Source organism: Melospiza melodia, chromosome 6, assembly GCF_035770615.1.
Source record: "Melospiza melodia melodia isolate bMelMel2 chromosome 6, bMelMel2.pri, whole genome shotgun sequence".
Lineage (NCBI taxonomy): Eukaryota > Metazoa > Chordata > Aves > Passeriformes > Passerellidae > Melospiza > Melospiza melodia.
The window spans coordinates 56693177-56720615 of NC_086199.1; the positions used below are offsets into that span (position 1 = coordinate 56693177).

General features: G+C 48.3%; 3 protein-coding genes and 1 long non-coding RNA gene across 9 annotated transcripts; 2 read left to right on the forward strand and 2 right to left on the reverse strand.

Moving 5' to 3' along the window:
• The first annotated feature begins 431 nt into the window (after positions 1–431).
• GATD1 (glutamine amidotransferase class 1 domain containing 1) lies at positions 432–7928 on the forward strand. Of its 2 annotated transcripts, none has more exons than XM_063158461.1 (8): positions 432–516; positions 2032–2108; positions 2513–2618; positions 3146–3253; positions 3979–4073; positions 5210–5303; positions 6027–6138; positions 6662–7928. In XM_063158461.1, exons 1-8 carry the CDS (start codon positions 459–461, stop codon positions 6669–6671), a joined length of 660 nt encoding a protein of 219 aa, XP_063014531.1. In that variant the 5' UTR covers positions 432–458; the 3' UTR covers positions 6672–7928. The 2 variants fall into 2 exon arrangements, with proteins under 2 accessions (XP_063014531.1, XP_063014532.1); XM_063158462.1 differs by having other exon boundaries at positions 6665–7928.
• A 4288-nt stretch (positions 7929–12216) lies between these two features.
• Positions 12217–18681, reverse strand: TALDO1 (transaldolase 1). The gene is made up of 8 exons (XM_063158460.1): positions 18501–18681; positions 16388–16511; positions 15881–15988; positions 15191–15322; positions 14593–14768; positions 14259–14456; positions 12976–13121; positions 12217–12473 (listed from the first exon to the last, which is right to left on the reverse strand). The coding sequence occupies exons 1-8, from the start codon at positions 18595–18597 to the stop codon at positions 12441–12443; spliced, it is 1014 nt and encodes a 337-aa protein (XP_063014530.1). The 5' UTR covers positions 18598–18681; the 3' UTR covers positions 12217–12440.
• On the forward strand, positions 16446–27386 carry LOC134419367 (uncharacterized). 5 transcript variants are annotated; one of them, XR_010028021.1, is made up of 8 exons: positions 16446–16583; positions 17303–17482; positions 20285–20383; positions 22990–23129; positions 23216–23265; positions 24849–25022; positions 25300–26311; positions 26678–27386. It is a non-coding gene; the product is annotated as an uncharacterized LOC134419367 (long non-coding RNA). The 5 variants fall into 5 exon arrangements; XR_010028023.1 differs by lacking the exons at positions 16446–16583; positions 17303–17482 and adding an exon at positions 19033–19205 and having other exon boundaries at positions 25300–25375; positions 26255–26311; positions 26778–27386; XR_010028019.1 differs by lacking the exons at positions 16446–16583; positions 17303–17482 and adding an exon at positions 19023–19205.
• LOC134419366 (epidermal growth factor receptor kinase substrate 8-like protein 2) lies at positions 19925–23260 on the reverse strand. The gene is made up of 3 exons (XM_063158464.1): positions 23070–23260; positions 22534–22666; positions 19925–22194 (listed from the first exon to the last, which is right to left on the reverse strand). Exons 1-3 carry the CDS (start codon positions 23237–23239, stop codon positions 22123–22125), a joined length of 375 nt encoding a protein of 124 aa, XP_063014534.1. The 5' UTR covers positions 23240–23260; the 3' UTR covers positions 19925–22122.
• Positions 27387–27439: the final 53 nt, after the last annotated feature.

A 27439-nucleotide genomic window follows, 5' to 3' on the forward strand; every position in this document is an offset into this window, starting at 1 on the left:
ATAAGCTACATTTCCTTTAGGAAACCAGGCTAGAAATTAAACCCTTTCCAATAAACAAATAAAGCAAATAGCAGGATTGTGCTGTCTTTATTTTACACCTTTCGTTTTATGCTGCATTGTGTCTGCAACACGCCAGCAGCCAGCAAGGGCTAAACCTATTAAGTTCACACAGGGATGAGAGATGCAAATGCAGAAACGGAACACTGAGGTTTACGGAGATGGGGAAATAAGGAAACAATGTCAGTTGCCGACGGGATGTGGCACCACGGGATTCTCGGTACACCCGAGCGCTTCCAAAGCGCCCGGTGGCAGCAGCGCCCCCTCAGCGCTTCCCGCGCTTTTCCGCCTCCCTCGGGATTCCGCGCGCTTTCCCCGCCCCTCCGCGCGTCCCGCACCGCGCACGCGCGGCCGCACGAGGCTCCGCCGCTCCGCCGCTGCCCTCAGGCCCCGGCCCCGCCATGTCGGAGCGGCTGGCCAAGCCCTCCTGCCTCATCGTCGCCAGCGCCGCCACCGCGGGTGAGACGCTCTCGGGGGGGCCCCGCCGGTTCGCGGGGAGCCGCCGCTCCGGCCTCTGCGGGTGTCCCGCGCTCCCCGTCCCTTCCCAGCACCGCGGCGGGCGGGGCGGAGCGGGGCGGGGCGGGGCGGGGCGGGGCGGGGCGGGGCTGGGCTGGGCTGGGCTGTCCCCGGTGTGGCTGTCGCGGCGTGTCCCGCGTGTGCCCATCCCACGGCCCTTGCCGTGTGGGTGTCACTGCAGCCGGGCTCCCTTGCCATGTGGGTGTCCCGTGTGGGTGACACTGCAGCCGGGCTCCCTCGCCGTGTGGGTGTCACTGCAGCCGGGCTCCCTTGCCATGTGGGTGTCCCGTGTGGGTGACACTGCAGCCGGGCTCCCTCGCTGTGTGGGTGTCACTGCAGCCGGGCTCCCTCGCTGTGTGGGTGTCACTGCAGCCGGGCTCCCTTGCCGTGTGTGTCCCCCGTGTGGGTGACACCGCAGCCGGGCTGTGCAGCCGCACGTGTGCCCTCCCTGCCCAGCTGTGCCGCTTTTCCGTTCGCGCCCATCCTGCGCTGCAGGTGTGGCCGCCATGTGCAGCTGTGCTGCTCGGCTCCTCTGCGTGCGGCTTTAGTGGTTTTGAGGGGAAGGAGGCTCGGCTCAGATTGGGTGTTTGGGGAAAGAATCTTTTACCTGTGAGGGTGCTGAGGCCCTGGTGCGGATTGCCCAGGGAAGCTGTGGCTGCCCCATCGCTGGCAGTGTTCAAGGCCAGTTTGGACAGGGGTTAGAACAACCTGGGACAGTGGGAGGTGTCCCTGCCCATGGCAAGGGGTTGGTACGGGATGTGCTTTAGGGTCCCTCCCAACCCAAATCATTCCAGGATTCTGTTCCTGAGCTCATCTGTAATGAAGACTGTACATTTCTGATGTTTTAAAATCGTTAAATCCTAACAAAATAATCATCTGAATTTATTTAGAGCTTTCAAGATGAGTAAACACCCAAGCTTGTGTACTTTTAAGGATGTGAAAAGTGCATATTATATGGCTCTATGCAGACATTTACTATATGTATTTTGTTGTATTGATTAGTAGTGCTGTATTAACATTTTAATAATATGAAACTGAATTCTTCCTGCCTAGTTAAAGACTGAAGGCACCTTAGGATTAGGAGGAAGAAGTAGACGATGACCAGACCAAATCCTTTGTTTGAATGGAATTTATGCATCATGTATCAAGTGTATGAATGTGCAACAGGCTATTACTTTTAAGGGTTAATCCTCTGTTAACGTGTGTCCTTTTTTGGTCTCCTGCTGCCCAGAAAAAGGTACCTGGACGTCCGTAACTCTGTTTCTATTGTCTCATATTATCCTAATTCAAATTGCCCAAATTATTATTACTCTATTACTTTTTTTTATAGCCATTTTATTACTATTAAACTTCTAAAATTTTAAAAACAAGTGATTGGCGTTTTTCACCCTGGATAAAGTGTGGCCTGCATTAAACTATCACTATTGTTTCCCTAAGGTGTTGGAATCTGTTTTCCAGGTGTTTCAGCCCAGTCGTTCCTTCACTGCTTTACTCTGGCCAGCTCTGCCTTTAACCTGCAAGTGGCAACACCTGGGGTGAGTGAAAATGGACAAATGCTGGGATTTCAGCCTGAAGCCAATTGATATCTCAGTTGTAATGAAAAAAAATAATATAATTGATATAATATAAATATATTGAGAAGTGTTTTATTGGCTGTAGACATTAAGGGACTTGGTATTAAAAAATCAGACCTAATTCTGTTTTTTTTTATACCAAAGTGACTGCAGCCTTTCTGTAGCGTGGGTTTGCACTTCTCTATCCAGTATCTTTTCCCACAAAGAGTGGAGGAAAACTATTAGCAGTAATCGAGTGGGGAAAATGGAGAGTTTCAAGTTTTTAAGAGCTGAAAGCATCTCAGAATCCCCCATGGCCATCCTTCGGAAGTGTCCTGGATGCCTGTGCAGTGATGCTGACCAGGCTGTCACCGTGTTGTCCCCAGGGGAAGCCCATTGACTTTGTGGATGTGAACGAGGGCAACACGCGCTGGATCCAGGACTTCCGCATGAAATCCTACGCCAGCCCCGCCAAGCTGGAGTCCATCGATGGTGAGGCTGTCACCACGGGCCTGTCTGGGAAACAGGGCCTGCTCAGGGCCAGGATTTTAGGGAAGAATGACACAGAAAAGGCAGGAAAGTTGTTTTGCAAGAGCTGCAGTTGTTCATTTACTTTTTATTTAAGAGGAAGTCCAAGCAACTGCTTTGCAATTTTCTTATTTATTTTGGAACGGTCATTCTCTTTTAATGTATATGTAATATACACAAATAATGTCTGTGTGTATACAAGCACACAATACATTGTTACTTGTTAAAAATAAGTATTTTGCTGGAGTAGGAGCCAGCAGAAAGAACAGTTGTAAGTTTTGCCTGGCTCATTAAAAATGTGTGTCCCTTGTCCTTTTTCTCTCTTCTCTGTAGCTTTATTAGTTTCTGTGTAGCTTTATTAGTTTCTTTAGGTAATTTTAGGTAAACTGATTTATGTGGGTTTGTCCTTTTTTTCCAAACGTGCAGTGGGTTTATAATCAGGCTTTTGGGGTTTTTTACCTGTCCTACAATCCTGCTTCCCTCCCACCCAGGGGCTCGGTACCACGCCCTGCTGATCCCAAACTGCCCCGGGGCTGTGACTGACCTGGCCAACAGCGGCTACCTGGCCAAGATCCTGCAGCACTTCAGCACTGAGAGCAGTAGGTGAACATCCCTGGGGGTTGGGTAGATGAAATGGGGCTCCTGTGCTGCCTCTGCAGGGTGGCTGCCTTCCAGAGACTTCAGAGTGTTGGCATGGCTGAAGAGCATTCCAAACTGGGAAGGAGAAAGGAGATGTCAAGGGGGAAAACAAATGGCTTAATGGGCCTTTAAAAATGGAAAGGGAGACTTAAAGGGAAAAAAAAGTGTCTTAACGTGTCTTAAATAAGAAAAAGGGAGCCTTGAAAAGGAAAAAGAGGTCTTAAAGTATCTTAAGGAGCAATGCCAGTAGCTTTTCAGGGCTTGTCTCAGAAGAAGGACTTGCTGCCTTACAGTGGTACAGAAATGGCTCTGTCCAAATCAGCAGCATTCAAGGCTCAGAGCCAAGTGTGGAATGTCCCAGGATCATCATTAAGGCTGCACTTAATCAAGACTTGGGGTGTGCTCCACATTTGAGCATTTGTGGAGCTGTCTCTGGAGTTGGAGTGGAAATCTGCAATTCTTGTTCTTCCTCTTACTGTAATGGTAATAAAATAATTGTAATACTGTAATAATTGTAGCAATTCTTATGATAGCAATAATTGCTACTGCAGGGTGCAGGAAAGCCCCTACAGCCTAAAGGAGCATTATCAGTGCAGTGTAACTTCACTGCAGCAGGGCAGCATGAGGCTCAGCTGTGTTTCCAGTATTTGGAGATGCTCACAAATGTGCTTTCATTCTTTTCTAGAGCCTATCTGTGCTGTGGGGCAGGGAGTGGCAGCTTTGTGTTGTGCCACCAATGAGGATAAATCCTGGGTTTTCCAGGGATACAGCCTGACAGGGGTAAGCCAAGCTTTTACCTTGTTTCTGCTGTTTGGGGGCTTTTTTTGCTGTGTGATTTCTGGTGGTTTTGAACTTCCTGTAAATATAAATTATCAGTTTGGTGCCCTTGGCTTGTGCAAGATATGCAGAGTTGTCGTTGACAAGGGGCCCAGCACTGGGTGCATGAAGGGTTTGTCCAACTTTTTAGTGGCATGTGGGGAATGCTTTCCCTCTGATTGTTCAGTAAACTTTAAACTGAAGCAAAAAAAAAAAAGAAAAAGAGCTGGAAATTCCTGCTGCAGCTCTTTGCATTTGTTGTTGAGGACTTACAAAAAATTTTTGTTTGTTTAATGAATGCTAAGGATAAGTTATATTTCTCAAAGTACTGTTTCTTTTTGAAAGGTAGAGGAAGTCTTAGGAAAAAAGTTAAAAGTTTTAGAAATAAAAGGCTGTTTGTACAAACTGGCTTGCAATTAAAGCAGCCAGTTACTGCTGATACTTTATTTTGTGTGTTCTGGCCTCACAGTCCATTTTATAATGTCAGAGTGATGCAAATGGCCCTAGTACAGCTTTCTAGTGTGGAAAATTAAGAAATAAGGATTTTGTGACTCACAAAAGCTATTCGTGTTCTCATGTGCTTCTCTTTGAGTTAAGGATCATTTATGACTCTCTGTGGATTGTTACAGTCCATGATGAAATAATTTAAGTCATGTTGTGGCCTAGCTATGGTTGCTGTGGAAGCCATAAAATTAAGTTCCTTCCTTTTGTGTATTACAGTTATAAGTGCTCCTAAATTTTCTGTCTGTAAGCTGTTTCCCATTTTCATTCCAACATGGATTACTGGGTTTGGACTCTGCAGGTGGCACAGCATCTGTGTCCAAATATTTGTGTGCCATGGACAGACAGGTCTGTGCCTTCCTGAAGTTAATCACACCTGCAGAAATTGTTTGGTGCTGTTATTTCCTCTTTACTTAACTCACTTAAGAGTTTCCATTTTGCTCCCTACACAAAATCCATCAAAGCTGCTTGTGGTCATTTGGCTGGGTGAATAGTAGAGGGAACAGAAATATAAATTTCAGGGAAGTATGTGCTGGTTTTTCTTGGCTTTTTCTGTTTAAAAAAGCCAGCCAAACTAATTTCCTTTTGATCTGTTTCAGCCCTCTGTGTACGAGCTGGTGAGGCAGCCCAATTTCGCCAGTTTGTCCATTATTGTGGAGGATTTTGTGAAGGATTCTGGAGCTACATTCAGTGGTGGGTCATGCCTGGTGTGTGGGATCTTGGGCACTTTGTGTCTTCCTTGGGAAATGAGTGTTTGTGTGCTGGTTGTGTCCAGCTGAGCAGGACTCTGGCAGGATCTCTCAGCTGCAATTCCCATTCCCTCATTTACCAATATATAACTGCTCATTTGCAAGGCCAGCTTGGACAGGGCTTGGAGCAACACTGGATACTGGGAGGTGTCCCTGCCTGTGGCAGGGGGGTGAGACTGGATGAGCTTTAGTCCAAACCAGTCTGGGAATCTGTATGGAGTGAGGAAACTTAAAAATTCTGTTTGGGGTGCTGAGCAGTTGCTGGTAGATCTGATCACACTGGGGAGCTGTAATTGGCCAGAAAATGAGTATTTGATTTTTGTAGCATGGTGATCACAGCTCATGTCTGGCATAATATGAGTTTGTGTTTTATTGTGAGGTAATTGTAGTTTTCAAACACACACTTTTGAGTTTTTCATTATCTCCTGATATGTGTACTTTACCCACCTGCTGTTAACTGAGTCAAGGACTCAGTCCTGTCCTTTCAGAAAAGGATTTCCTAGGGAATGTTTTTCAGGATGAGAGGCTTGAGACTGCCCCTCTCTGCTGAGGTGATAGATCAGCACCCAGCAAATCTGTCTGGCCACAATAGTTATGTGTTGTGTGGGTTTGTCAGGGGTGTGATCCTGGCACTGAGCAATCCCTGTGTTTTTCCTCCTGTATTCAGCCAGCAGCCCAGATGCTGTCCATGTGGTGCTGGACAGGCACCTGGTGACAGGACAGAATGAGAATTCCACCCTTCCTGCTGTCCAGAACCTCCTGATTCTTTGCAATGTCAGGTGAGGCAAGATGGGGATCAAGAACTGGGAACAGCCAGGGGTGAGCTTTTCTTTTTTGTTTCAGGAATATTGTCTCTCAGAAGGGGTTTTTCCCCCTGGTTTTCTGCTGAAGTGTGTGTCACTTCTGTTTGATCAAGCCAGCCAGGCAGTTGTGTCTTTTGGCAAGGAGCATTTGATTATTGAAAAGAAAAAGATGAAAATGTGTGGGGAAATGCACAGCTGTAGTGGAACTGGCAAAGTAAAATGCTGAACAGGCTTCACTAAACATTTCTGTTCAGGGAAACAGCTCTTGTTTCCTGAGCTTTGGCAGGCTGGCTTTGAGTCAGCTCTGATTTAGGATTCTGGGAATGAATGTATTTAATTTCTTTGGAAATGGCTTGGCTTGTTTGAGTGTCATCTTGTCAGATAGTGGAGCCCATATGAATAACCACAAACCTCTTATTGTGCTCAGGTGAGTGTGGGGTACCAGTCCTGTCCTGTGGGCACTAACAGGTCCTGTTGTGTCTGGGTGTGTTTCCTTCAGCAGGAAATGAAGGGGAAGGTCTGTTTGCAAAGAGGATGGATGAAGAGCCAGCAGGCTGAGGATTTCCATGGCTGTGACCTGGATGAAGACCCCTCTGAACCCCTGTCCTGGACTCTGAAGTGACTGTGGCAGTGCCAGGTTCTGTGTGGATGGAATGGATGGAGGTTGTCAGAAGCAGCTGGGACACTCCCTTATATTTTTGCTGCTCCATTTCCTCACTGCTTCTCTAGACCCTCAGTTTACAGATGTGGGGAGCCATCTCCTCAAAACCCCCCAAAAGTTGGTGCTGTGCATACAAATTGCTGAAGCTGTGCTGGTGCACAGCGTGCCCTTGTTTTCTTCCTGTTCACATGGCTGGAATTGTGTTCAGAAAGTTTGCTCAGCTTTTTTTTTTAACGTGGTCCTACAATTGTTTATTTGTTCTCCTTTGTGCTGCTTATGTTGTGGGTTTTGTTCTCTTGGAAATACTCCTCTCTGGGAGCACATTGCTGCTGTCTCTTGCTGGAATTTTGTGGACTGGGGCACTGAAAATGCAGGTGGTTAATGTGGGTCCCATCTGAGGACCCAGCTGTGGGGTGGAGTCTGGGCTTCTCCTTCCTTCTGAGCTGCAGGTGTGGCTTGAGGCTGAGCATGGGAAGGAATAACCAGACTGAGATTTTTTTTTTTAATTGTTGCAGGCTCAAACATACAAAATTATTGGAAAGTAGATAAATTAACTTTTAGATAATTGATTTTCCTTCCCTCTTGGAATTGTGGGCAGCATTTCTCCAGTGCCCTAAAGAAATGGGGCTGCATTTTTGTTTTCTTACCAGGATATTACAATATTTTGGTTCTAACAAATCATCAAGTCAGGAAATTTTCTCTTTTCTGTGTGAATCCATATTTTTTAGCTCTGTCTCAAGAATTCAGTGTGATTTGAAAAGACAGACTGCTGTGGGCTTTGCTGGGTCTTCTGCTGTTGCATTCTGGAGCCCAGCTCACAGAACCTTGGCATCGATGGAAATGAAAACCAGAATTTGAAATGAAAATTGTGCTTTGATAGATATTAAATGATCAATCAGCTTTGATAATTTAAATCTTCATTCCTGCCAAGCCATCTTGGGGATTTGATGTTGACACCATCAGGAAATACTTTCAGTCTGGAAAGCCACATCTTGTTTGTGAGGTGGGAGACTGTATTTCCTTAGGGTCTTTGTTTCCATGGGATTTTGCCAAAATTGCTACATCTTTTCTCTGCTTACCTGTAAAAATAGAACATTGGTGTCTACTCTGTGTCCTGTTTTCATTCCTTAAATGAGGTTGTCCAGGCTCATTCATCTGCTGCTAGGTAGCAAACAGCATTCAGACCTCTAGATGCTTTGTTCAGTCCTCTTTTGTACAATTTTTCCTTATTTTGTGGCATCCAGGACCTGCTGGAATTGCTGTGCTTGTGCCTCTGTCAGGTGGTTGGACAAAGCACACTGCCTGGGAAGTTGATGGTGATTTCTTTTTCCTCCCATTTGAGAACAGAAAAAAGATGAGGTCCTGTGTGTATTTTCACTCTTTCCCATCACACCATGAAGTTGCTCTTGGGAAAATTGGGGGAGGAAGGTGTGGTCAGGCTGGAGAGGTGATGTGTGTTGCTGTGGGCCAGCAGCTGTGTGGGGTGGCTCTGCATGTGGTGGGCTGGATTGTGTCACCTCCTCAAGTCATGCTGACAAACTGGAAGCCACCTGAGTCACAGAATCATGGAAATTAGGTTGGAAAAGAGTTTTAAGATCAAGCCAAGCATCAGTGCAGCACCACCACCATGTTGACCACTCAACCTCAGGTGTCACATCCATGTGTTTTCTGAGCCCTTCCAGGGATGGTGACTCCACCACTGCCCTGGGCAGCCTATTCCAGTGCTTGATGTCCCTTTCCATGAAGAAATTTTCCCTAATATCCAGCCTAAACTTCCCCTGGCACACCTTGAGGCCATTAGTGGTGATAGCTCTTAAGTTCTTGTACAGGATGACCAATTTTAGCCAGGGGTTGGGAAAAATTGTTAAAAAAAATGGTGAGAAAAGAAGATCAAATGAATGTATGAAGCACAAATTTGTTGAATGTCATCCAGGTATGTTCAGGAAAGTTTTATTCTGTTCATTTTCTGTGTTAATTTTGTACTACAAATGTAAAATTTGATAGTTTATTTGGTATTTTCCTTTACCTAAAAGATATTTACATCAACTAAAATAATGAAGTGGCATTACACAAAGAGCAAGGATTTTTGGATAATTCTTGCATTTTAAACTTCCTGTGGGAATAATTTAGGTACCTCAGTTTGTATCTCTTGTGCCTGGTCCAGCTGAGGAGCCCTGTGAACAATCCCATCCCAGGCATCCAAGGAGTGGGGTTTTGTCTCTCTTCTTTGTTTCCCAAAGAATTGAAAACCTTCAAATTTGGGAAATTTTCATCCTACACAACTCTTTATTGTTTCAGCGTTGTGCTGTGCAGTGCTTGGTGCTTTGGTCCTAGGAATGTTTCCAGGCAGGCTTGTTTCCTTGGAAATCTGTTCCTGGTAACATCCAGCTGGTGGGTTCTGTTGTTTTATTTATTTGGGTGGGGGTTTGGTTTTATTTTCTAGAGTTTTACCGATTTATTTGTTTGGGACTCACGGTGTTACCTCTTTTCTAAGCTTAATAGCAGGGACCACATCCTCTGTTTTCCTGTGATGTTTTTACAGGCAGACGTGGAGGTACCTGCTAGAATCACCAGAGTGCCCCTGCAGCACGTGGAGCAGGATGAATCCAAAGGCAGGAGGAGTTTTCTTGGATGTTGGCTCACAGCTGTAAATGAGCACTGCTGTCCTGCACCCCACAAAGGATTTCTTGACCCAAAAGAGGGCAGCCCACCATCCCTAAGGTCTGGGAGCCTTTCCTGGCAGGATTACACCTGAGCTGGGAGGAGGGGTGCTGGTGCAGCAGCTGGGAAACTGCTTAACTCTGGAAAACAGAGCCCCAGGACCTGCCTGTGGGTATGATCTCAGCTTTTGTGTTTTTGGGGATCCTGACAAAATGTTTGAGCTCTGGCCCTGTGTGCAGCTGGTGGTTGTTGATCATGCCAGCATTCCATTTGTGTATTAACTGATTTAATTAAGATTCTTTCCTCAGAGTTTCTACAGTGTAATCTTGTAAACAAAAATTAAAATGGAATCTGCTGCTTTGTTAATCTTGTGTGCATTCAAACAAGGGCCAGAAGAGATGGGAGTGCCTCTTTGGTCCTGGTTTACTTGAAAATTTCAAATGGAACTGTCTGGGTTTGGTGCCATCCATCCTGGCCTGTGAGGGCTGTATTGGATAGACATAACCAGTGACTCTCAGGACTAATTTTAAATTAAATTCCATGTTGGGAAGATGAATATAAATGGATGTACTTTATTGTGTCTTTTCTTCCAACAGCTCTTCTTTGCTGTACCCTGTGTCAGAATGGAGGAGGTGCTGGGAGCAGCAGGGTGTCTCCCTTAGCACAGTCTGTGATGGGATGCAAGGCACAGCTGGAGAAGGAAGGAAAAGCTTTTCCAACTCCCCTCCAAGCTTTGTGTTTTTGCACAGAGCTGGATGTTGGAATCAGAGCAGCCACCACAAGGAAAGGTTGGGAAAGGTGCTGTCATTTTAAAATCAATGCTTTAAAGTTTATTTATTGATTCTTTAGGATTTCTCCAAACGTAGATGTTGTATCTGCCCCTAATTCCTGAGTCCTGTCACTGTGACTGTGGGAGCCACAGATCTTCCTGGGAGACAAGAGACATCTCCTGATTTCTTAATCTGAGGAGGTATGGGAATGTGGGAAATCCCAGGAGTTTGTAAGCAGGGCACAGACAGGGCCCTGGGAGAGATCCCCGCATCTGCTGAAGAGAGGGGAGGTTGAGGAAGAGTTAAGGAGTGAACACACTTTGTGTGACTGACTAAAGAGCTGTACAAGCTGAAGGTTTATGTGGTGCTTGGGTTTTTTTTTTTCAGAAAGGATGTGGAGTTTGTGGCTTAGCCACGGATGTCAGGCCCCTCACAACATCCATCTGTGCTGCAGAGAAAGAACCCCAGGGCTGGGGAGTTCTGAAACACCAGCTGCCACCACAGGAAGGAAGGGATCCCGTGACTGACCCCGTGACCCCTCTTGCCTCCTCAGCTCTTGAGAGGCATCTGTTGGTGAGTGGAGAAAGGTTACTCAGATACCTTTTCCTACCTCTTGTTCTTTTTTCCCTTTCACTGTGCATTTCATTCTCTCTGGAGCACCTTCTGCAATGCTTCAGTTTCATTTGAGCTCCACGGTGTTACTGACCCAGCTGTGTCTCGGCTATGTGAGGGGACAGATTCCATGCATGTGAAGGTTCTTGCCTCACTCAGGGGGAAGAAGGGGCATTTATTCCAGAGGCTCCAAGCCTCTGACCAGCCAGTTTGATAGCACCAAGTCCCCAAATCCTGTGTGCCCAAATCCCTGCCCTGCCCTGGTGTGGTGTTAGAGCACAGCAACCTGCTCAAGGCAGGGGGTGCAATGAGATGGTCTTCAAGGTCCCCTTCCAACCCAAACCATTCTAGGAGTCTCTTGGAATTCTCAGTTTAGTAAGAGTGAAAAATGAAAAATAGGTTAAATTGAGAAGGGATGTGCAGGATCAAGCTTTTAGTGCTGGCTTGACTTTGACAGGGGAAAAGGTCACCTCCCTTTGGGCAACTGGTCTGCTTCCCCCTCTCCACAGCTGTAGGACAGAGGGCCTGGATGAGTCCCCTGGGGATTTCACCTCCCTCTGGCAGACTGGCACTGTTCCCAGGACAGGCTGGGAGGGCAGCACCAGCTGTCTGTGTGTGATTGTAGCTGCTGTCCCCTTGGCTGGAACAGCAGCTCCCAGCTTGTTCTGGACGTGCTGACAGCAGAGCTGCTGTGTCACACTGGGGGAGGATCAGTGCCTCCCTTGCTGTGGACAGAGCACGTGGCTGTCAGTGCTGCTGCCTTTTCTCCCTTTGAGTTCAGGCAACTTTGTCAGGAAACAGCAAATTGCATCCATGTATGAGCAGGGATCTCTCAGAACCATGGAATGAATCACTGAGGTTGGAAAGGACTACTGAGATCATCAAGTCCAGCCATTCCCCAGCCCTGCCAAGGCCACCACCATCTCTGTCCCTAGGTGCCACATCCATGTGTCTTTAAATCTCTCCAGGGATGGGGACCCAGCCCTGGGCAGCTGTGCCAGCTTGGACAGCTTTCAGTGAAGGACTTTTCCCTAATATCCAATCTAAACCTTCCCTGGCACAACTTGAGGCCATTTCCTTCCTGTCCTATCACTTGTTCTTGTCTCCTCTTCATAGAACAGGATCTATATAAACAAATAAGATACACATAGATATTTTGATATACATATGTGTCTCACAGGAGTGTTGGTGGGTTTTGGACCAAGAGGGGCTTGTGAAATCTGTATTTGCTCTTTTAAACAACCTGAAATTAAAAACTGTTTTCTTCAATGTGTTAGGACTGAAGACTTAATAAGGAATTTGAAGATTAAAATCCTATCAGGTGTCTCCTGCAGCAATGAATCGACCACGTTACAAGGCAAGTCGGTTTTAATTTGCATGTATTGACAAAAGTGCCACAAAAATCTGAAATTCCATTTGTCCCTTTGCAAATTGATAAAAAAAAAAGCATGATACAGAAATCTATCCATACACAGCATGATACTTGTACAGGTAAGACATTTGTACATCCACTGAACCTCAGGTGATCCACCTCAGCTTGGAGCACTCAGGGAAATGCTGATTATTAATTTTTCTTATTTTCCATTTTCAGTGCCGAACATTCGCTCCTAGAAAAACAATAAACAAAGCACAGCTGAGTAAGAGTTTGGGAATGCTGCAAGGAGCTGCCAGTCACCAAGTGCCTAGATCAGGTATACTGAGTGTTTCTTCCCCAAAAATCAGTTTGATGAATCCTATGTGAAAGCCTCTCCAAAATCTGACATAAAACTTTGACAGCAGATCTGCACTTTCTTAGTGCCTGCTTGTACAAACATGATTTATTTCCAGCTCACTACCTGAAGATTATTTGTATCCTGTGCTCAGAATCAATCAGATTTAAGGCACTTCTCACTTTGACAGTTATCCTGATGAGCTGCCAGTCCTGTGGCTCAAGCTGCAGGCATAGCCCACACCTGGCACCAATTCTTCCTTGCCGTGCAGTGAGGCTTACCAAGTTCACTGAGTTTAGGTGGCCTGTCCTACATAACCTGTCCAAAGACCTGCCCAGACTTGTTTAATCCTCAGCCACACCAGGCTGGCTGCAGTACATGGGAGGAGCATGATCTCTACCTTTAACATCCTCTCCAGCTTAACTGCATCTGCAGCAAATCTCCTGATGCCATCAGAGAGCTTCTCCACGGCCATCTGGTCCTCGTTGTGGTGCCAGCGGAATGCCTTCTCATCCAGGTGCATCTTCTCAAGATCACACGCCTGAGCTGTGCAGGAGAAGTAGAAAAGGAAACAGACCAGGTGATCAGATTCTTGTCAAATTCAGACTTCCTAAAATTGTCTTGAGTTCTGACCATTTCTGTGTGTTGGAAAAATTTTAGATATGTTCAGTATGGCTTGCTGCAGGAGCATAGTCTGGGATGTGAGATTGAAAGTGCTCCTGATATGGCTGGAGGAGAACAAAGAGGGAAAAGAAAAAGGTAGCCTAATAAATCAGTTTATCTTAAAACAGTGTTTGTGTTTGTCATTATCTTGTACCTGCTGCAGAATGGCACAGCAATTCTAGGCCTATTCTAAGGAATTGTGTAACCACCCCACAGCAGTGAGACGTTCTAAGCAAATATTCTGAACAATCAGGGCTTTGATTATTTGGCAAGAACTAACAAAAGCTCGCTTGATAGCAGGCTCCCAGGCCAGCAGCAGCCTGTGGGCAGCAGCCCATGGCTACAGCTGTGCACAGAGCTGCTCCGAGATGTAAACCAGCATTTTAATGAGGCTGCAGAAAAGGGAGAGGGTCAGAGAATCCTTGAATCATTTGGGTGGAAAGGAACCTTAAAGCCCATTCAGTTCCACTCCCTGGCCACAAGCAGGAACACCATCCACTATCCCAGATTGTTCCAAGCCCCATCCAGCTTGGGCTTGAGGCAGTGTAACGGGAGCAAGGATTCCAAGCCTTTGTGGCAGTGTCACCAGATCAAATCACTCAGTCTTGTGTATGCTTAGTTTCTAATTTCTGGAGGGAAAACACCTCTTGGCATGTCTAGAAATTAAGATGAAATCAAGTTTAGCATCTTTGCTACTTTGCTACTGTTCAGTAAAATTTCATCCTGAGCATGTGTAGATTAACTTTCCTCCTCCCTGCCTGTCCCACGGGGAGAGGTGCAGAGTATGGAAGCTCACTCCAAACCCACTGTAGTCCAATTCCTGCTCAGTGTCAGCAGTTGTAGCAGTGATGTTGTACTGAGGCTACAGTATTTCCTTCTGAGGCTACAATCTTTCCTCTAGGAAATTCGATTTATCCCTAAAGCAGGATGGCAGCGAGTACCACAGCACTGACCAGAACCCCAGACTCTCAACACTGCAGAAGAAAGGAAGTCAGAACAAGCCCCCAGGAGCAGACTCACCCTCTTTGACACTGAGTGTGGGAGTTAACTTGACGTGCTCTTTGCTGAGCTCTGCCAGGAGCTTGGGTGAGATAGTGAGATAGTCACAGCCCGTGAGCGCTTTGATCTGGCCCGTGTTGCGAAACGAGGCGCCCATCACGATGGTTTTGTAGCCAAACTTTTTGTAGTAGTTGTAGATCTTGGTGACACTCTTCACTCCTGCAAGTAGAAACCAGCCACTTTATTGTAAGTGATTATTTAGAACATGCTCAAACCCAGCATTTGCCATGAGAGGATTTTTATGAGTGAACTGTTTGAATAAGCAGCTGTTGTTTTCTCAGCAGTGTGTGCTCACCTGGATCCTCTGAAGGCTCGTAGGTTTTCTTGTCTCCATTTGCAACATACCAGTCCAGGATCCGTCCCACGAACGGGGAAATGAGAGTAACTCCAGCTTCAGCACAGGCAACAGCCTGAGCAAAGGAGAACAGCAAGGTCATGTTGCAGTGAATCCCATACTCGGCCTCCAGGACCCTGCAGACACAGGCTGGCTTAGAACAGTACTTTGCTCACCTACAGAATTCATATTCAGGAATGAGCTGCTAAGTTCAAACTACTGAATTCCCTGAGTTAATTCAGGAATGGGGTGCACAAGTTGTCAGCTAACAGCAAATGTTTTGTGCTACCAAACTCTGCTTTATTAATGCTGTTCCTCTAGCCAAATACAGCCAGCTTAGCAGGGTATTTCAGGAAACTGTGGCCTGGCCCTTGTATGAAGAAACTTTGCCTATTTCAACAGCAAGCTGTGGCAGGGCACCTTCAGTGCTCATGACAGACTTCCTCATGGCACAGTGCTTTCAGCACTGCTGTTTATTCAGGGGCAGAATGCAGTATCAGTGCCTGTGGACAGGCAGGAGCATGCCATGAATCAGCACAGCAGGCACACACAGCCTTACCTGCCAGCCTGGATTCCTTCCCAGGTTGAAGAGAGCTTGATGAGAATCCGATCTTTACCAACCCCTACTTCCTTGTAGAGGTCGATGAGGCGCCTCGCCCTTTGGATCATTCCTTCCTTATCAAAGGACAGCCTTTAAGGCAAGAGCAGCATTGTTTAAAACTGATTTATTATTTTATTTTAATTCTCTGCCCCAAGGCCCCATGGGAAAACATTGTCCTGTTTTATCAGCATTTACATGCCAACAGCAGGTTTGTGTTCTCAGATCCCTCCTGGACTGTCACCCCTTCGAGTAGGAAATTTCTCGTAACTAATTCAGAATCTGAGCATTAACAGAAATTGGCACTGAGCAAGTTAACAGCCAAGTCCTGTGAAAGTCTTGGAAAAAACTGTTCAAACAGATCTCTTGTTAAATTGAGCAGCTATTATCACACAGAAGAGAATTAGCAAAACCACAACTGGAAGTGTGAGGTTTCCCTTGCTTAAGCAGCAAGATGAAGATTATGAAAATCCAAGGTCAGTGCTACTTGTTTTTGTTACAGACTTCTAGTCAAACTAAGGGAAATCCACACTCTTTATTATTAATAATGTAAGTCCCACTGGTCTTCTAGACAAAAAAATCTTTCTCCAACTCAGTTTACTTTTTTGTGTTTACAAACATCTAGGATAACCCAGAGGGAAAAGAGCCAACCTTGCATCTACTTCTGTGGACACACGGCCAGGTATCCTCTTCAGGATTTCAGCTCCAAATAATACAAAAAGTTTGTCAGAAGCATTTTTGATCTGCTCCTCTTCTGACCTGAAAACCACAAAGAGCAAAAGCATTTATGAGGGCTAAAAAAAAGGTGAGTTTACACTTTGCTGTGGATTTGAAGATCAAATTTCACAGCCCATTTAACATTAAATTCCAGAGTTCAAGTGAGCCACTTCTGGCCTGTCAGCAGGATTAGCCTTTGGACACTTTCCTATAGTGCTGTTGCTTTCCTGAGCAAGGAAGGCCAGGTGTGAGCTGGGAAACGAGGATACACATCTGGAATGGGCATAAGGAATTTTTCTCCAAGTGTTGAGGCCTTTTGGGGCAGGAGACAAACCCACAAGTACACGAGGGGGAAACCCCAGTACATTGCTTGTAAATAAAGAAGGCATTTTAAATACAGGTCTGTTTTAAATACAGGAAATGAAACCCCTCTTTACTTACCCACCAAGCTTCTTCCCGTAGGCAACAGCATCATCCACGAGCTTCTGGTATGCCGGCATCTGAGCCGCAGCGAGGATCAGGGAGGGGTTTGTGGTGGCATCCAGGGGCTTGTACTCATCTATGGCTAAGGAAAGAAAACCAGCCTGTTTGAAACAGCCAGCCTGCCTGAGAAATCAGAAGGGTTTTGCTCAGCCAGGTGAGAAGGTTAACACTTGTTAATGACAGAGCACATCAGTGGTGTTTAAACACTGCCTGAAGGCTGCTTTGTGCCAGAGCACAGAACAACTGGGCTGCAGTCACAAGATACAGCAAACTTTAAAGTTTGTAAACTGCAGAAATTGCCAAAAAGTATAAACCTGTAGAAGTGATGGATGGAGAGTAGTACTAATTTCCAGACTTCATCCCAACCAGCATAGCTGAGCTCCAGGAATCACTGAACTAGGGACCTTCCCTTGAAGCAGTCAGAAATTTGGGCTTTTGTTTTTGTCCAACTGATGGGGCCAGGACAGGTGAATTCACCTGTGAGGTTCCAGCACCTTTTCTTACTGCTTTTTAAACCTTTTTCACACAGCTGCAGTTTCTCAGTATCTGCTCTTCTCATTTCCTTGTCCTACCAGGAAGACACTTGACCCTTGGTCTTACCGTAAGCCCTGGACTATGCCTGTTCCAGGTGATGCCAGGTTTTGCTCCAGCAGGCTGTGGCACACATTGCTGGCTGTAGTCACAGCCTGGCACCAGGGCAAACGGGGCAGAGCCTCTGCAGGCTGCTAAGCACTTTCAACAATACAATTAAAATGTCAAAAAAAACCCCAAAATCTGTATTACCAGCCCCTTCTCCTCAGCATTTCTGCACAGGGATGAAACCCCAAGTGAGAGAATGCAACTGTACTGAAAATAAGCCTTGTTTTTCCATAGATCCCTCCCAGGAAATGATCAGGATCCTGGAGTGTGGTCTACTCCATGCAAACAGCTCCTTCAGAACTTCAGTTCACGTGGGTACTGCATAAAGCATCTGTACTGACACCTTCTACAAACACCACTGGGAGCCAGCAGCTGCAACAACCACCAGGGTTTAACTTGCCAGGAGTGAGCCAGGTAAGGCTCTTGCCTTGACAGGGCTCCAAGAATAACCCCCAGCTGGTAAGAGCAGCCCAGAGAACAACTGGGGGATGTTCTGAGCAGGGCCAGGAGCTGGACTCGATGATCCCAGTGGGATATTCTACAGTTCCTACTGTGCCTGCACACAAACACCCCCTTGGCCATCCTGGGGGTTTGTTTTTTTCCTGTGTCTGAGCTGTTGCCACCCCTGTGCTCTCTCCACCTTAAGTTTTAGTACTGTTAAGACATTTGAGAGTGGCTGTTTAGGATTGTTTACTCTTACACCAACAGGATTAGGCAAGCGGTGGAGGGATTACTGCAGGCCCGGGTGAGGACAGGACAGGATTCAAGGGCTGCTCTCAGGGGGGAGTTCTTGGCTCTGATGGACCGAGCAGGCTCCGTGTCCGTGCCGGGCCAGGCAGTGACAGCCTGGGAACAAGTGGCTTTTTAATCGAAGGCCACCTCCCTTTCTCAGAAAGGACTGTGCTGGCTCATTCTCAGCAGATAAGGGAAACAAAAGCACTCTGGCATTATTTTTACATAATCCTGTAATGATTGGGTTGCAAGCGACCTTAAAGATTGTCCCGTTCCACCCCCTGCCACGGGCAGCGACACCCTCCGCTGGACCGGGTTGCCCTGAGTTTGGAAAAAACCCCAAACCCGTCCCAGATCCAGACAGGTCACTGGAAGAAAACCCGAATTCATTAGCGCAGCAGAGCCTGGCTTGAGTCTGACAGCACGCAGAGCTGAACGTGGTGGTCAGGGCACACCCGAGGGCAAACTGGGAGATCACGGGAGGCTCTGGAAAATGTCCCGCCTGGGCGGGATCTGCCCTGGGATGGGGACCAAGGCGCCGCCACCGAGCGCCTCCCGCCGCCCCCCTCCGGCCGCAGGGTGGTTCGCTCCCCCCAGTGCGCGCCCCTTCGGCCGGGCGCGCCCACTCTCCGTGCAGGGGGGCGGGAGAGGGGGCTAAGGAGAAGATGCGGCGACGGGATCCCCTCGCGCCGCCTCTCACCGTTGAAATCCCCGGTGTCAGCCACCACCGTGGTGTGGTGCTTGAGCTGGTCCAGCGCCGACTCCATCTTCTGCCGCTTCACGGGGGACACCGACATGTCCGCGGCTGTGGGGGCTCGCGTGCCTATAAGGGACGGTACGTGCCCGGAGGGGACCGGCCTGCGCGCGCACCCGCGGCCCGCGCGCTCCCGCGCCAATCCCAGCCGGCTGGGCGGCGGCGGCCAATCAGGAGCGCGGACACGAGACGGACGCGGCCGTCAGGGGCCGGGGCGGGGCGGCGGGAGGGAGAACGATTGCGATTGGCTGGCCCGTGGGCCTGGGGCTCGGGGCGGGCGGTCGCCTGGGCGACCCTGACGCCGCCATTGTCCCCAGCAGAGCGCGTCCGGGGCGCTGCCGGCCCGGGACCTGCCGGCCTCGGCATCTCCGGTCCCCAGAACCATCCGGGGGACTTCCCCACGGCCCGAGCGCCCCCAAGGCACCCGTCCCTCATGGCCGCGCGGGGCCCGGGCGCCGCCGGTGCCGCAAGATGGCGGCGGGCGGGCCCTGAGGGGAGGCGGCCGTGAGGGGAGGCTCGGAGTCGCGCCGGTGCTGCCTCGCTGCAGGAGCTCAGCGCGCGGTGCTCCCTCCCCTGCCGTCGTGGCAAGGTTCAAATGGCTTGTCGGGCACAGCTCCAGTCGCCGAGGGAGCCCCCGAGCCAGCAGGGCAAGTGTTTTGGGTTCTTGGTCTGCCTAAACTCTATTTAGGCTGTAGAGGAGGTGATCTTGTTATTGTGGTTGTTCACCTGAGGCAGAGGATGGCCGGCCCTTGGCTGGAAAGGTCGGAGAATCTGTCTCTTGACTGTGTCATGGTGTTATGCTGTTCCCTCTTTCTGTATTGTTCCACTTGGGACAGCTGCCACTGAAGTTCCCCTTCCTGACAGGCAAGAATGTGCTTTTGTCATGCTTTGCCCAGCCCAAGAAAGAATAATGCAAAGAAACTTTAGGTTTAAGTGCTGTTTGAATTGAAACACGTTGGTACTGCCTCTGGTTTCTTTGCCATGGCATACGAGAGCCTCCCTTGTGAGTCATGGAATCACAGATTCCCAGACTGGTTTGAGCTGGAAGGGACTTTAAAGACCATCCAGTTCCACCCCCTGCCATGGGTGGAACATGTTCCACTAGACCAGACAAGGAAAGGAGTTCAGCTTGCTGCTTTTCTGGTACTTAATTCTTATGATGTGTGAGATTTTCACCTCTGTTTTTAAAACTCAGCTATCAAGGCCATAGCACCCTTCCTATTGAATGTCAATCCCCAAACCCAAAAGGAAATGTGTGGTTTCAGAGCTTTTGCTGAGTTTCTCAGACTGTCAGTGACAAACCATTATGAGAACCCAGTGAAAGAGACAGACATGGATTTACAAAACCCAGTGAAAGAGACAGACATGGATTTATAAGTATAACTTAACTATTTTAATAACTCTTGTACAGTGCATGGTTATATCATTGTCTCCTTCGCTCAGGTACATCAATGTACAGTTCTTTATAGCAGAGTCTGCAGGCAGTACAAACAGAACAGATGCACAGCTCAGTCGCATGGAAATTTGTAAAAGTGACCTCTGCAGTGAGGCCTGCTGAGACGTTTGTTTTGGGAAGTGCTCCTGTGGCTCCCAGCTTTACAGAGCTGTCGTGTACACTCCTGTTAAAATGCCAGATAACTGTAATTCCCTGTGCTTTGCTTTCCTCTACACCCCAGGACTAGAAGGTGGGGTGTTTCCTAGCTCAACATTTGGTTTTATTTTCATTTTAGAAACTTTCGCCTCCTGTGCTTGCCATGCTGCTTCCCTTCACCCTCTTCCAGAGCCAGGGCTTCTCAGGAGGATTGTCCTCTTCATCCCTCCCTGACAAGGTGAGTGCCCTTCTCAGATCCCAGCAGGGCTGTGACCAAACCCAGGATCCCCCCCTGCCTGCACCCTGATTCTGCTGCTGCCAGCAGCATCCTCTTTCAGATGAAGAAAACAGATTATCCATGGGAGACAGTCAGGAATAAAGCAAACCTGAGGTGCTCTGGTGCTCTCAGATTGAGACACGAGTTCCCCAACGCTGTGTTAAAGCTTTTCCCATTAAATGTGCAAGGACAGACACAAATCTGGGCAAAGACTGAGCAGTGCTGAGAGAGAAAAGCCAACTGTCCCTGGGCTGTGGGCAGCTCTGGAGCTGTGTTTGCTTCACTGCTTTGCAATCAGCTTGGTCTGTCAGGTAAACAGAGACAGAAATGCAGTGTGCCAAACTTGCTGTGGACAGGAACTACGCTGCTTGCTTGAGTTTTGAAATTGTGAGTAAATTTTGGAAGCATAATCACTAATTCTGCCTCCAGGAAGAGAGATTTTCCTCACCCCCTATTTACAGATTGTTATATAGAAATGCACATAACTTTATGAAGGAAAACAGGAAGTCAAGAGCAACACCCTGTGCTAAATTAGATTTTTTTTCCTTGTGCCCATGTATTTGGAGTTAAACCTGCCTTGCCCGGTGTGCTTTGGGGTTTCAGCTATTTGGGAATAACTTCAGCTGACTTTCTACAGTGAAAAGCTGAAGGTGGGGACGAGTGACCAACACCCTGGGAAGGGCTGTGGGTGTGCCTGGGACAGGAGCAAATGGTCAGGGCTTATCTTCTCCTGGTTTGAGGCTGGGTTTGGCAGCCCCACAGCATTCCAGGGCAGGATCAGTGGCCCAGGGAAGGGCTGCACAGCTGCCCTGAGCCCAGGCCTGTGCATCAGCAGCAGTGGGCAGGTGGAGCTCACCCATGTCCAGTTCAGATCCCTTTGTTTGTCACTCCTGCTCCTTTCTAGGCACTGACAGCTCATTTCAGCTGCTCAGAGGCAGCACCAACTGGTCTGTGGATTTAGGGAAGCAGCCAGTTTGGGAATGTGTGTTGCCATTCCAGCCTTGTCCAGTGAGGGGGCACAGGGGACAGGAGGGGGACAAGGAGTTGTCACCGGGCTGTGCTCACAGGCTGCAGGGGACACCTGCACTGAGGAGGGAATGGAAGTGGGGCTGCCTTAGGCTGCCCACCCCTGGCAGTGTCCAAGGCCAGGCTGGACAGGATTTGAACAACTTGGGCTTGGGAAAGGCGTCCCTGCCCGTGATGGGGGGGAGCAGGATGAGCTTTAATGTCCTTCCCTTGAACCCAAAGCAGTGCAGGGTTGTTCCTGCAGCCTCATTGCCGGGGTGCAGGCTCCAGGCCCTGAGCTGGCCCCTCCTGAGCTGTGTGCCAGCCCTGCTCTGCCAGCCAGGGCTGGGAGCAGGGACAGCCCTTGGGGAAAAGCTCTGGGGTCTCTGTTTGAATCCAGCCCTTGTCGTCCATCCAGCCCCGTGGGAATCCTGCTCCGATCGCATGCACGGAAAATCTCAGTATAAAATACATAGTTATAAAAAAAATACTTCATGCAAAATTAAAACACCTTTCCCAGTGGGATGTGGTCTTATTGCCAACCCTTCCCAAGAGTGTTGGAGGAATTGTCACTCTGATGGCAGCTGGAGCCCAAGGGGAGCTCTGCTGCCTCCGGCCTGGGCCGGCAATCATTACTTTCATTCCCTTTTTTCTGCACTACTGAGGGCTAAGAGCTGAAATAAAGCAGAGAGACTTTAATTAGCAGAGTCAATCCTTTCCTGGCGGCGCTTCATGATCTCTTGGAGCTCTGACTCCCCTCTGCTTTTCTGGAATGGAAACAAAACAGGAAGTTTGGATCTGAACTTGAAGCTGTAGTTAAATTACAGTATTTAATAAATGCTGTGGGAGGAGAGCTAGTTTCAAAGGGATAGGTGATATCAGTAAAAAGCAGATTAATTAGTGCAAATAGGGGGATCCTATGGATTTGGGGCCTTTTAGCTTAAAAGACACTTCAGAATTTTTTATGTGTGTTTTATTGCTTGTGTAGGTTTGGTTGCATTCTTTTTTTCCCCAATTGTGTTTCTTAAAATGTGTGTTTAATGAGCTATGTGACACTGCTGGTACAGCCCCCCATTCCAGCAGGAATTACCCAGAAAAACACTCACCTCCAGCTGGTTTTTCTCCACCGTGATCTTGCTGTACACTCTGTTCCCCTCATCACCACACACCTTCTTCAGCTCCTCTCTGTTGAGGGAGAAGAGCTGAGCTCCGGTGAGGATGCCCAGGTGTTCCACGGTCCTGGGGAGACACAAAGTGGGAGATGATGGTTGAGCTGCAGTGGCCTCGTGCCAGAGGTGAGGAGTGGGAGATGGGAGGCTGGGAGCTGCACTGGGGTCGTGTCACAGGGCCTGGGGCTGTGCCAGGCTGGCAGCTGTGATTCCAGTGGCATCTCAGGCCGTGGGTTTAGTTCGTGGATTGTTTTTCTCCAAGAAAAGGTTTATAAGATAGAAAGGGAGTGAGTTTGGGCTCTGAACATGCTGGTTATAGAGCCTGGGTTTAATAGGGTTGAAATCTAATTTACAGCACAGGCTCTGTAGGTAAATCCCAGTGATTTGTCCCAGGTGAGATGGTGCCAGTGGCCTCCCCAGCTCCTTCTCCAGGGAAGGACGAGCGTTTCATGTGGCAACAGAGCAAATCTTACTCTTTGCTGAATGACTTGGCCTCCAGCCAGGCTTTGACTTCTTCAGTGCTGGATTCAAAGGTGAGGGGCACAAAAACTTGCTGAGGCTTTTCCACTTTGAAATTCCTGTGGGGAGGCTGAATTTTATTGTTTGTGATCTTCTTTAGCAGCTCGTCGTTCAGCTCATCCATTTGGTGAATAAGTTCTGCAGAAACAGGTAGGAGATGAAATCAAATCTTCAGTCAAAAATCCCATTAAATGTGTTGGTGGGGAAATTGTAAGGAAAATGGGGGTGTGGTTCAGCATTTTCATTAAGTCTGTAAATATAGCCCAGGAAAGTGTTTACTTTTGTATTTTAGATCTGGCAGTCTTTGCTCCCAGTGGTTCTCTCAAGGGGTGACAAGGGACAGGGTCCCATTCCCTGAGGGCTGGTGTTGGGGTTGGGGTTCTGCTTCAGCTTGTCATCTTCCTGGGTTTGAGTTATTTAGTTCCCTTTGGGCTGGTGAAATAAGGGAACTGCCCTGCAAACTTCTCAGCAAGAGGGGAAACTCCCAGCCCCCGTGAGGCAGCAGAGGCTGGGGGGATGGACTCTGTGTTTCCCAGAACCATGTTCTCATTTTCCTGAGCCCCTGTGTTGCCATTTATTTTCCTCCCATCACCCCTTGGCTGTTGCCTGGTGTGGAAGGACAGATGTGTGAGGATCTACAATTGGAGAGTTGGGATTGAGACCTTTTCAGTCCTCTCTGCTACTTCAAATCACTAAGTCAGTGATTTGCTGATCCCAGAGTCCCAGGTTTTGCTCCACAGCAGAACAGAAGCAGCAGGAAGCACAAACTGGGAGTTGAGCACAAACTCATGATGAGATGAGCTTGAAGGTCCCTGTGACTCTGGGAAAACTCCAGTGACACTTCATCCAGTGTCACTTTCCCCATGAAACTCCTGAGGACTGCAGAGAATAACTGGGTGTTATGAACAGATTGGAGTCCAGCAGGGATGAGCAGGGCAGGACAGGGAGTTGTTGTTGTCCTCCCTCCTCACCATGGTTGGGATGGGACCGATGTGTCTGAGCTGAGGAGGGGACACAGCCCAGCACAGGCAGCCTGTGCCAGCCTGGATTGGAGCACAGCTCTGTGTCACTGTCACACACCACCAGGGACAAGGAGTTGGTGCTGGCTGCCATCCTGAGCTCTGTGTCACTGTCACACACCACCAGGGACAAGGAGTTGGTGCTGGCTGCCATCCTGAGCTCTGTGTCACTGTCACACACCACCAGGGACAAAGGAGTTGGTGCTGGCTGCCATCCTGAGCTCTCTGCTGCCCTGCAAGGGGAGGGGACACACCTTTCCCAGGAGTGCTCACTTACCTCCAGGATTTCATCCTTCAGCACCGACAGCTCGTTGGCGTTTCGTGCAGTGAAATCGTAGCGGATTTTGGCAAATCTCCTGGGCACAGCCACTCCCTGGGCCTCAAAATTCCTGCAGGAGAGAAAAACTGGAGTTTTAGGGGAGGCCCACCTGATAATGGAACCAAATGTGGGTTCACTGGTGGAACAGGAGTGATGGTGGCTGGGAGTTTGCATTTGGAGGGGCAGAGTCCCTCTGCTCCTCTTTTGAGGAAGATTTTCAGCCCTTGTTTCAGTGGAATCCCTTGGGGCTGGGAACAAGCAGGCGAACCAACGCTGTTGGAGTTTGGTGTGGGGCCTTCCTGGGGGCTGTGAGGCAGCTCCTGGAAGGGTGGAAGGAATTCTGCTTTAGGGCCTGGGGGGGCTGACACAGCAGGACTCAAAGGCTCTGATTGCAGGTCCAAGAAAGATGAAGAGTGAAACCCTCCCTGTCCTGCCCAGTGGAAACAACTGCCCCAGATGCCACAGCAGGGAGCAGCTGGGGGAAGAGGAATTGAAAATCCAAGCAGGCAGAACCCACTGGAAATCTGTGGGATTTTTATCAGGCTGAATTCTGCAAGTTCCCAGGAAAAGTGAGTTTGGATGTTTCTATGCTAAGATGTATTTGGGCACAGGGGAAGAGAAATGCATTTATTTGTTAGCTTGGGACACCAGAATATACGGTTTTCAAAGCTGAATTGGCTTTTTGTTTGAAGAGAGACAAAATGAATATGGTAGACTGTTGAAAATGGTGAAAAAGTGGAATGAAAGGTTCTTTTTTACCCAAACTGAAAAGTTTTGCTTTGTTTTGTTTTGTTTTGTGTTGCCTGGCTTAGGGAATTTAGCAGATCTCATCTTTTTCTTCTCCAGCTGAGTGAAGTACTATCTGTTGAATTAAAAAAACATTTGCTGTATGGAAAAACAGTCTTGCCTTGTGAAAGGACAGGTAGGAACAATTTTAATGCACTTCCCAGGGATCTTTTTGCTTATGAAATGTAACCTGCACAGATACCTGATGCCATATTCACTGGGGCTCAGGGTCTCCTTCAGCTGTTGTAACTCGGGGTAATCAGTGCTTCCAGCACTGCCAGCAGCTCTGCTTTTCCCTTTCTGACCTACTGGCTTTGGCCAGTGGTTTGAAATCCATGTACTGGGGAAGCTCAGTTCTTTGTTCACTGTAAAACCTGGCAATGGAAATTGAGCCCATTGTACTTAGTTTAAATTAATTCTCCTGCCCTCATGAGCTGTGTTAGGTGGTCAGAAGGAGGTTGAAACCACTAATTTAGTGCTGGATACCACAGCAGTGGTTGCAGCGTTGTCTTTAGCTCACGTGTTTTGGGACAGCTCCTGGTCTGGTTATACCCCTGTGGAACATTTCAGTTGTAACTCCACAGTGGGGGAGAGCTTGGAGGAGTCAAATGAATCCAGCGGGCCAGGGAGGGAGAGCTGCCTTTGCCCAGCAGTGCCCTGAGGGCCAGGAGGAGAAGGGAATCCCACTTAGGTTGGAATTCCTTCTTCTGTGGCATTCCAGAAGGTAACTGAGTCAGGAGGGAGGAGTTTGGGGCTGGTGTGTGCTTTGTGTGCACCTGGGCTGTGCAAGGGGACCTGTGCTGAAGGTTGTGCTGCTCTGGGGCTCCCGGGGCCCTTCTCTGCAGCCAGGAGCCAAGCTGTAAATAACTGCAGTACTGGGGGGTGGCTCTTTGTGCTCATCTGGGGTCTCCTGGCTGGAAAACTTGGTCAGACTGCTCTGAAAGGAGCAAGAGCACAGCAGGAAAAATGTCTGTCCCAGGGCTGTCATCCTGGCAGATTAACAATTCACTTGCAGGGTTTTTTTTTCTGATGTGTTATCCATAAGGGAAAATTGCTGCTGAGGGTGTGAAAGGTAGGTAAACATGTACAACACCTATCCCAGGAGAAAGGAGATTCCTCTCCTCTCCTCTCCTCTCCTCTCCTCTCCTCTCCTCTCCTCTCCTCTCCTCTCCTCTCCTCTCCTCTCCTCTCCTCTCCTCTCCTCTCCTCTCCTCTCCTCTCCTCTCCTCTCCTCTCCTCTCCTCTCCTCTCCTCTCCTCTCCTCTCCTCTCCTCTCCTCTCCTCTCCTCTCCTCTCCTCTCCTCTCCTCTCCTCTCCTCTCCTCTCCTCTCCTCTCCTCTCCCCTCCCCTCCTACCTCCTACCTCCTACCTTGGTAGAAGGCACCTGATCATTTTTGTTCCCAGATTCCATCCTGCTGTTCATGGTTTGCCTGTGCAGGTGGAAATGTTTCCCCACATGTGTTGTCTGCCAGTCATTAAAAAGAGACTCCAATCTTGTCGTGTAAACTAAATTCCTTATTTTTCCCAACCTCACCAAGACATCTGGAATTGGAGAAGAGAAATGATCCTCATTATTTCCCTGCTCCACACTGCACCTGGACCACTTGATGTTCCTACCAGGGCTTGGGGCAGCAGAATCTTGGTGGCCGCAGTTGGGAACTCAGTGAATTGGAGCAAAGCTGAAGGGTTTGTCCACTAAGAGAAGCGGTGAATTATAAACCAACACAGAGTGATATTCCACACCAGGGATTTGGGATTGGTGATGGTCCCAATCCATCATCTTTCTGTTCATTTTCTTTTGGATGCTGCAGCCTGCTGGGCTGGGGGAGCTGTTCCTTTGCATTTAATTTTCTGTATTCTGTAAATTCTCTGTGGAAATCTGCTTTTAATAAAAAGGCTCTTGATGATGTCCCAGATTCCTGGGATTCACAGGTGTGTGTTCAGACCAAGGAATGTTCTGGCTGGCAGAAGCTGCACCAATCTCCCAGGAATCTCAATCTGGGTTTGTCTTTGCTCCCAGTTCTCCTCAGTTTGGGTTGCAGTGCAGCCCTGCCCTGTGGATCTCCCAGAAGAGTTTTGGGGTTAAAAAGGTTCTTTCCTATTCTGCAGTTTTTCTCTAGAATTCAATAAAAAAGAATAAAACTGTATCAATGTGGTTTTAATTGGTTCATTTGCATTGATTAATTAAAGCAGATCATTG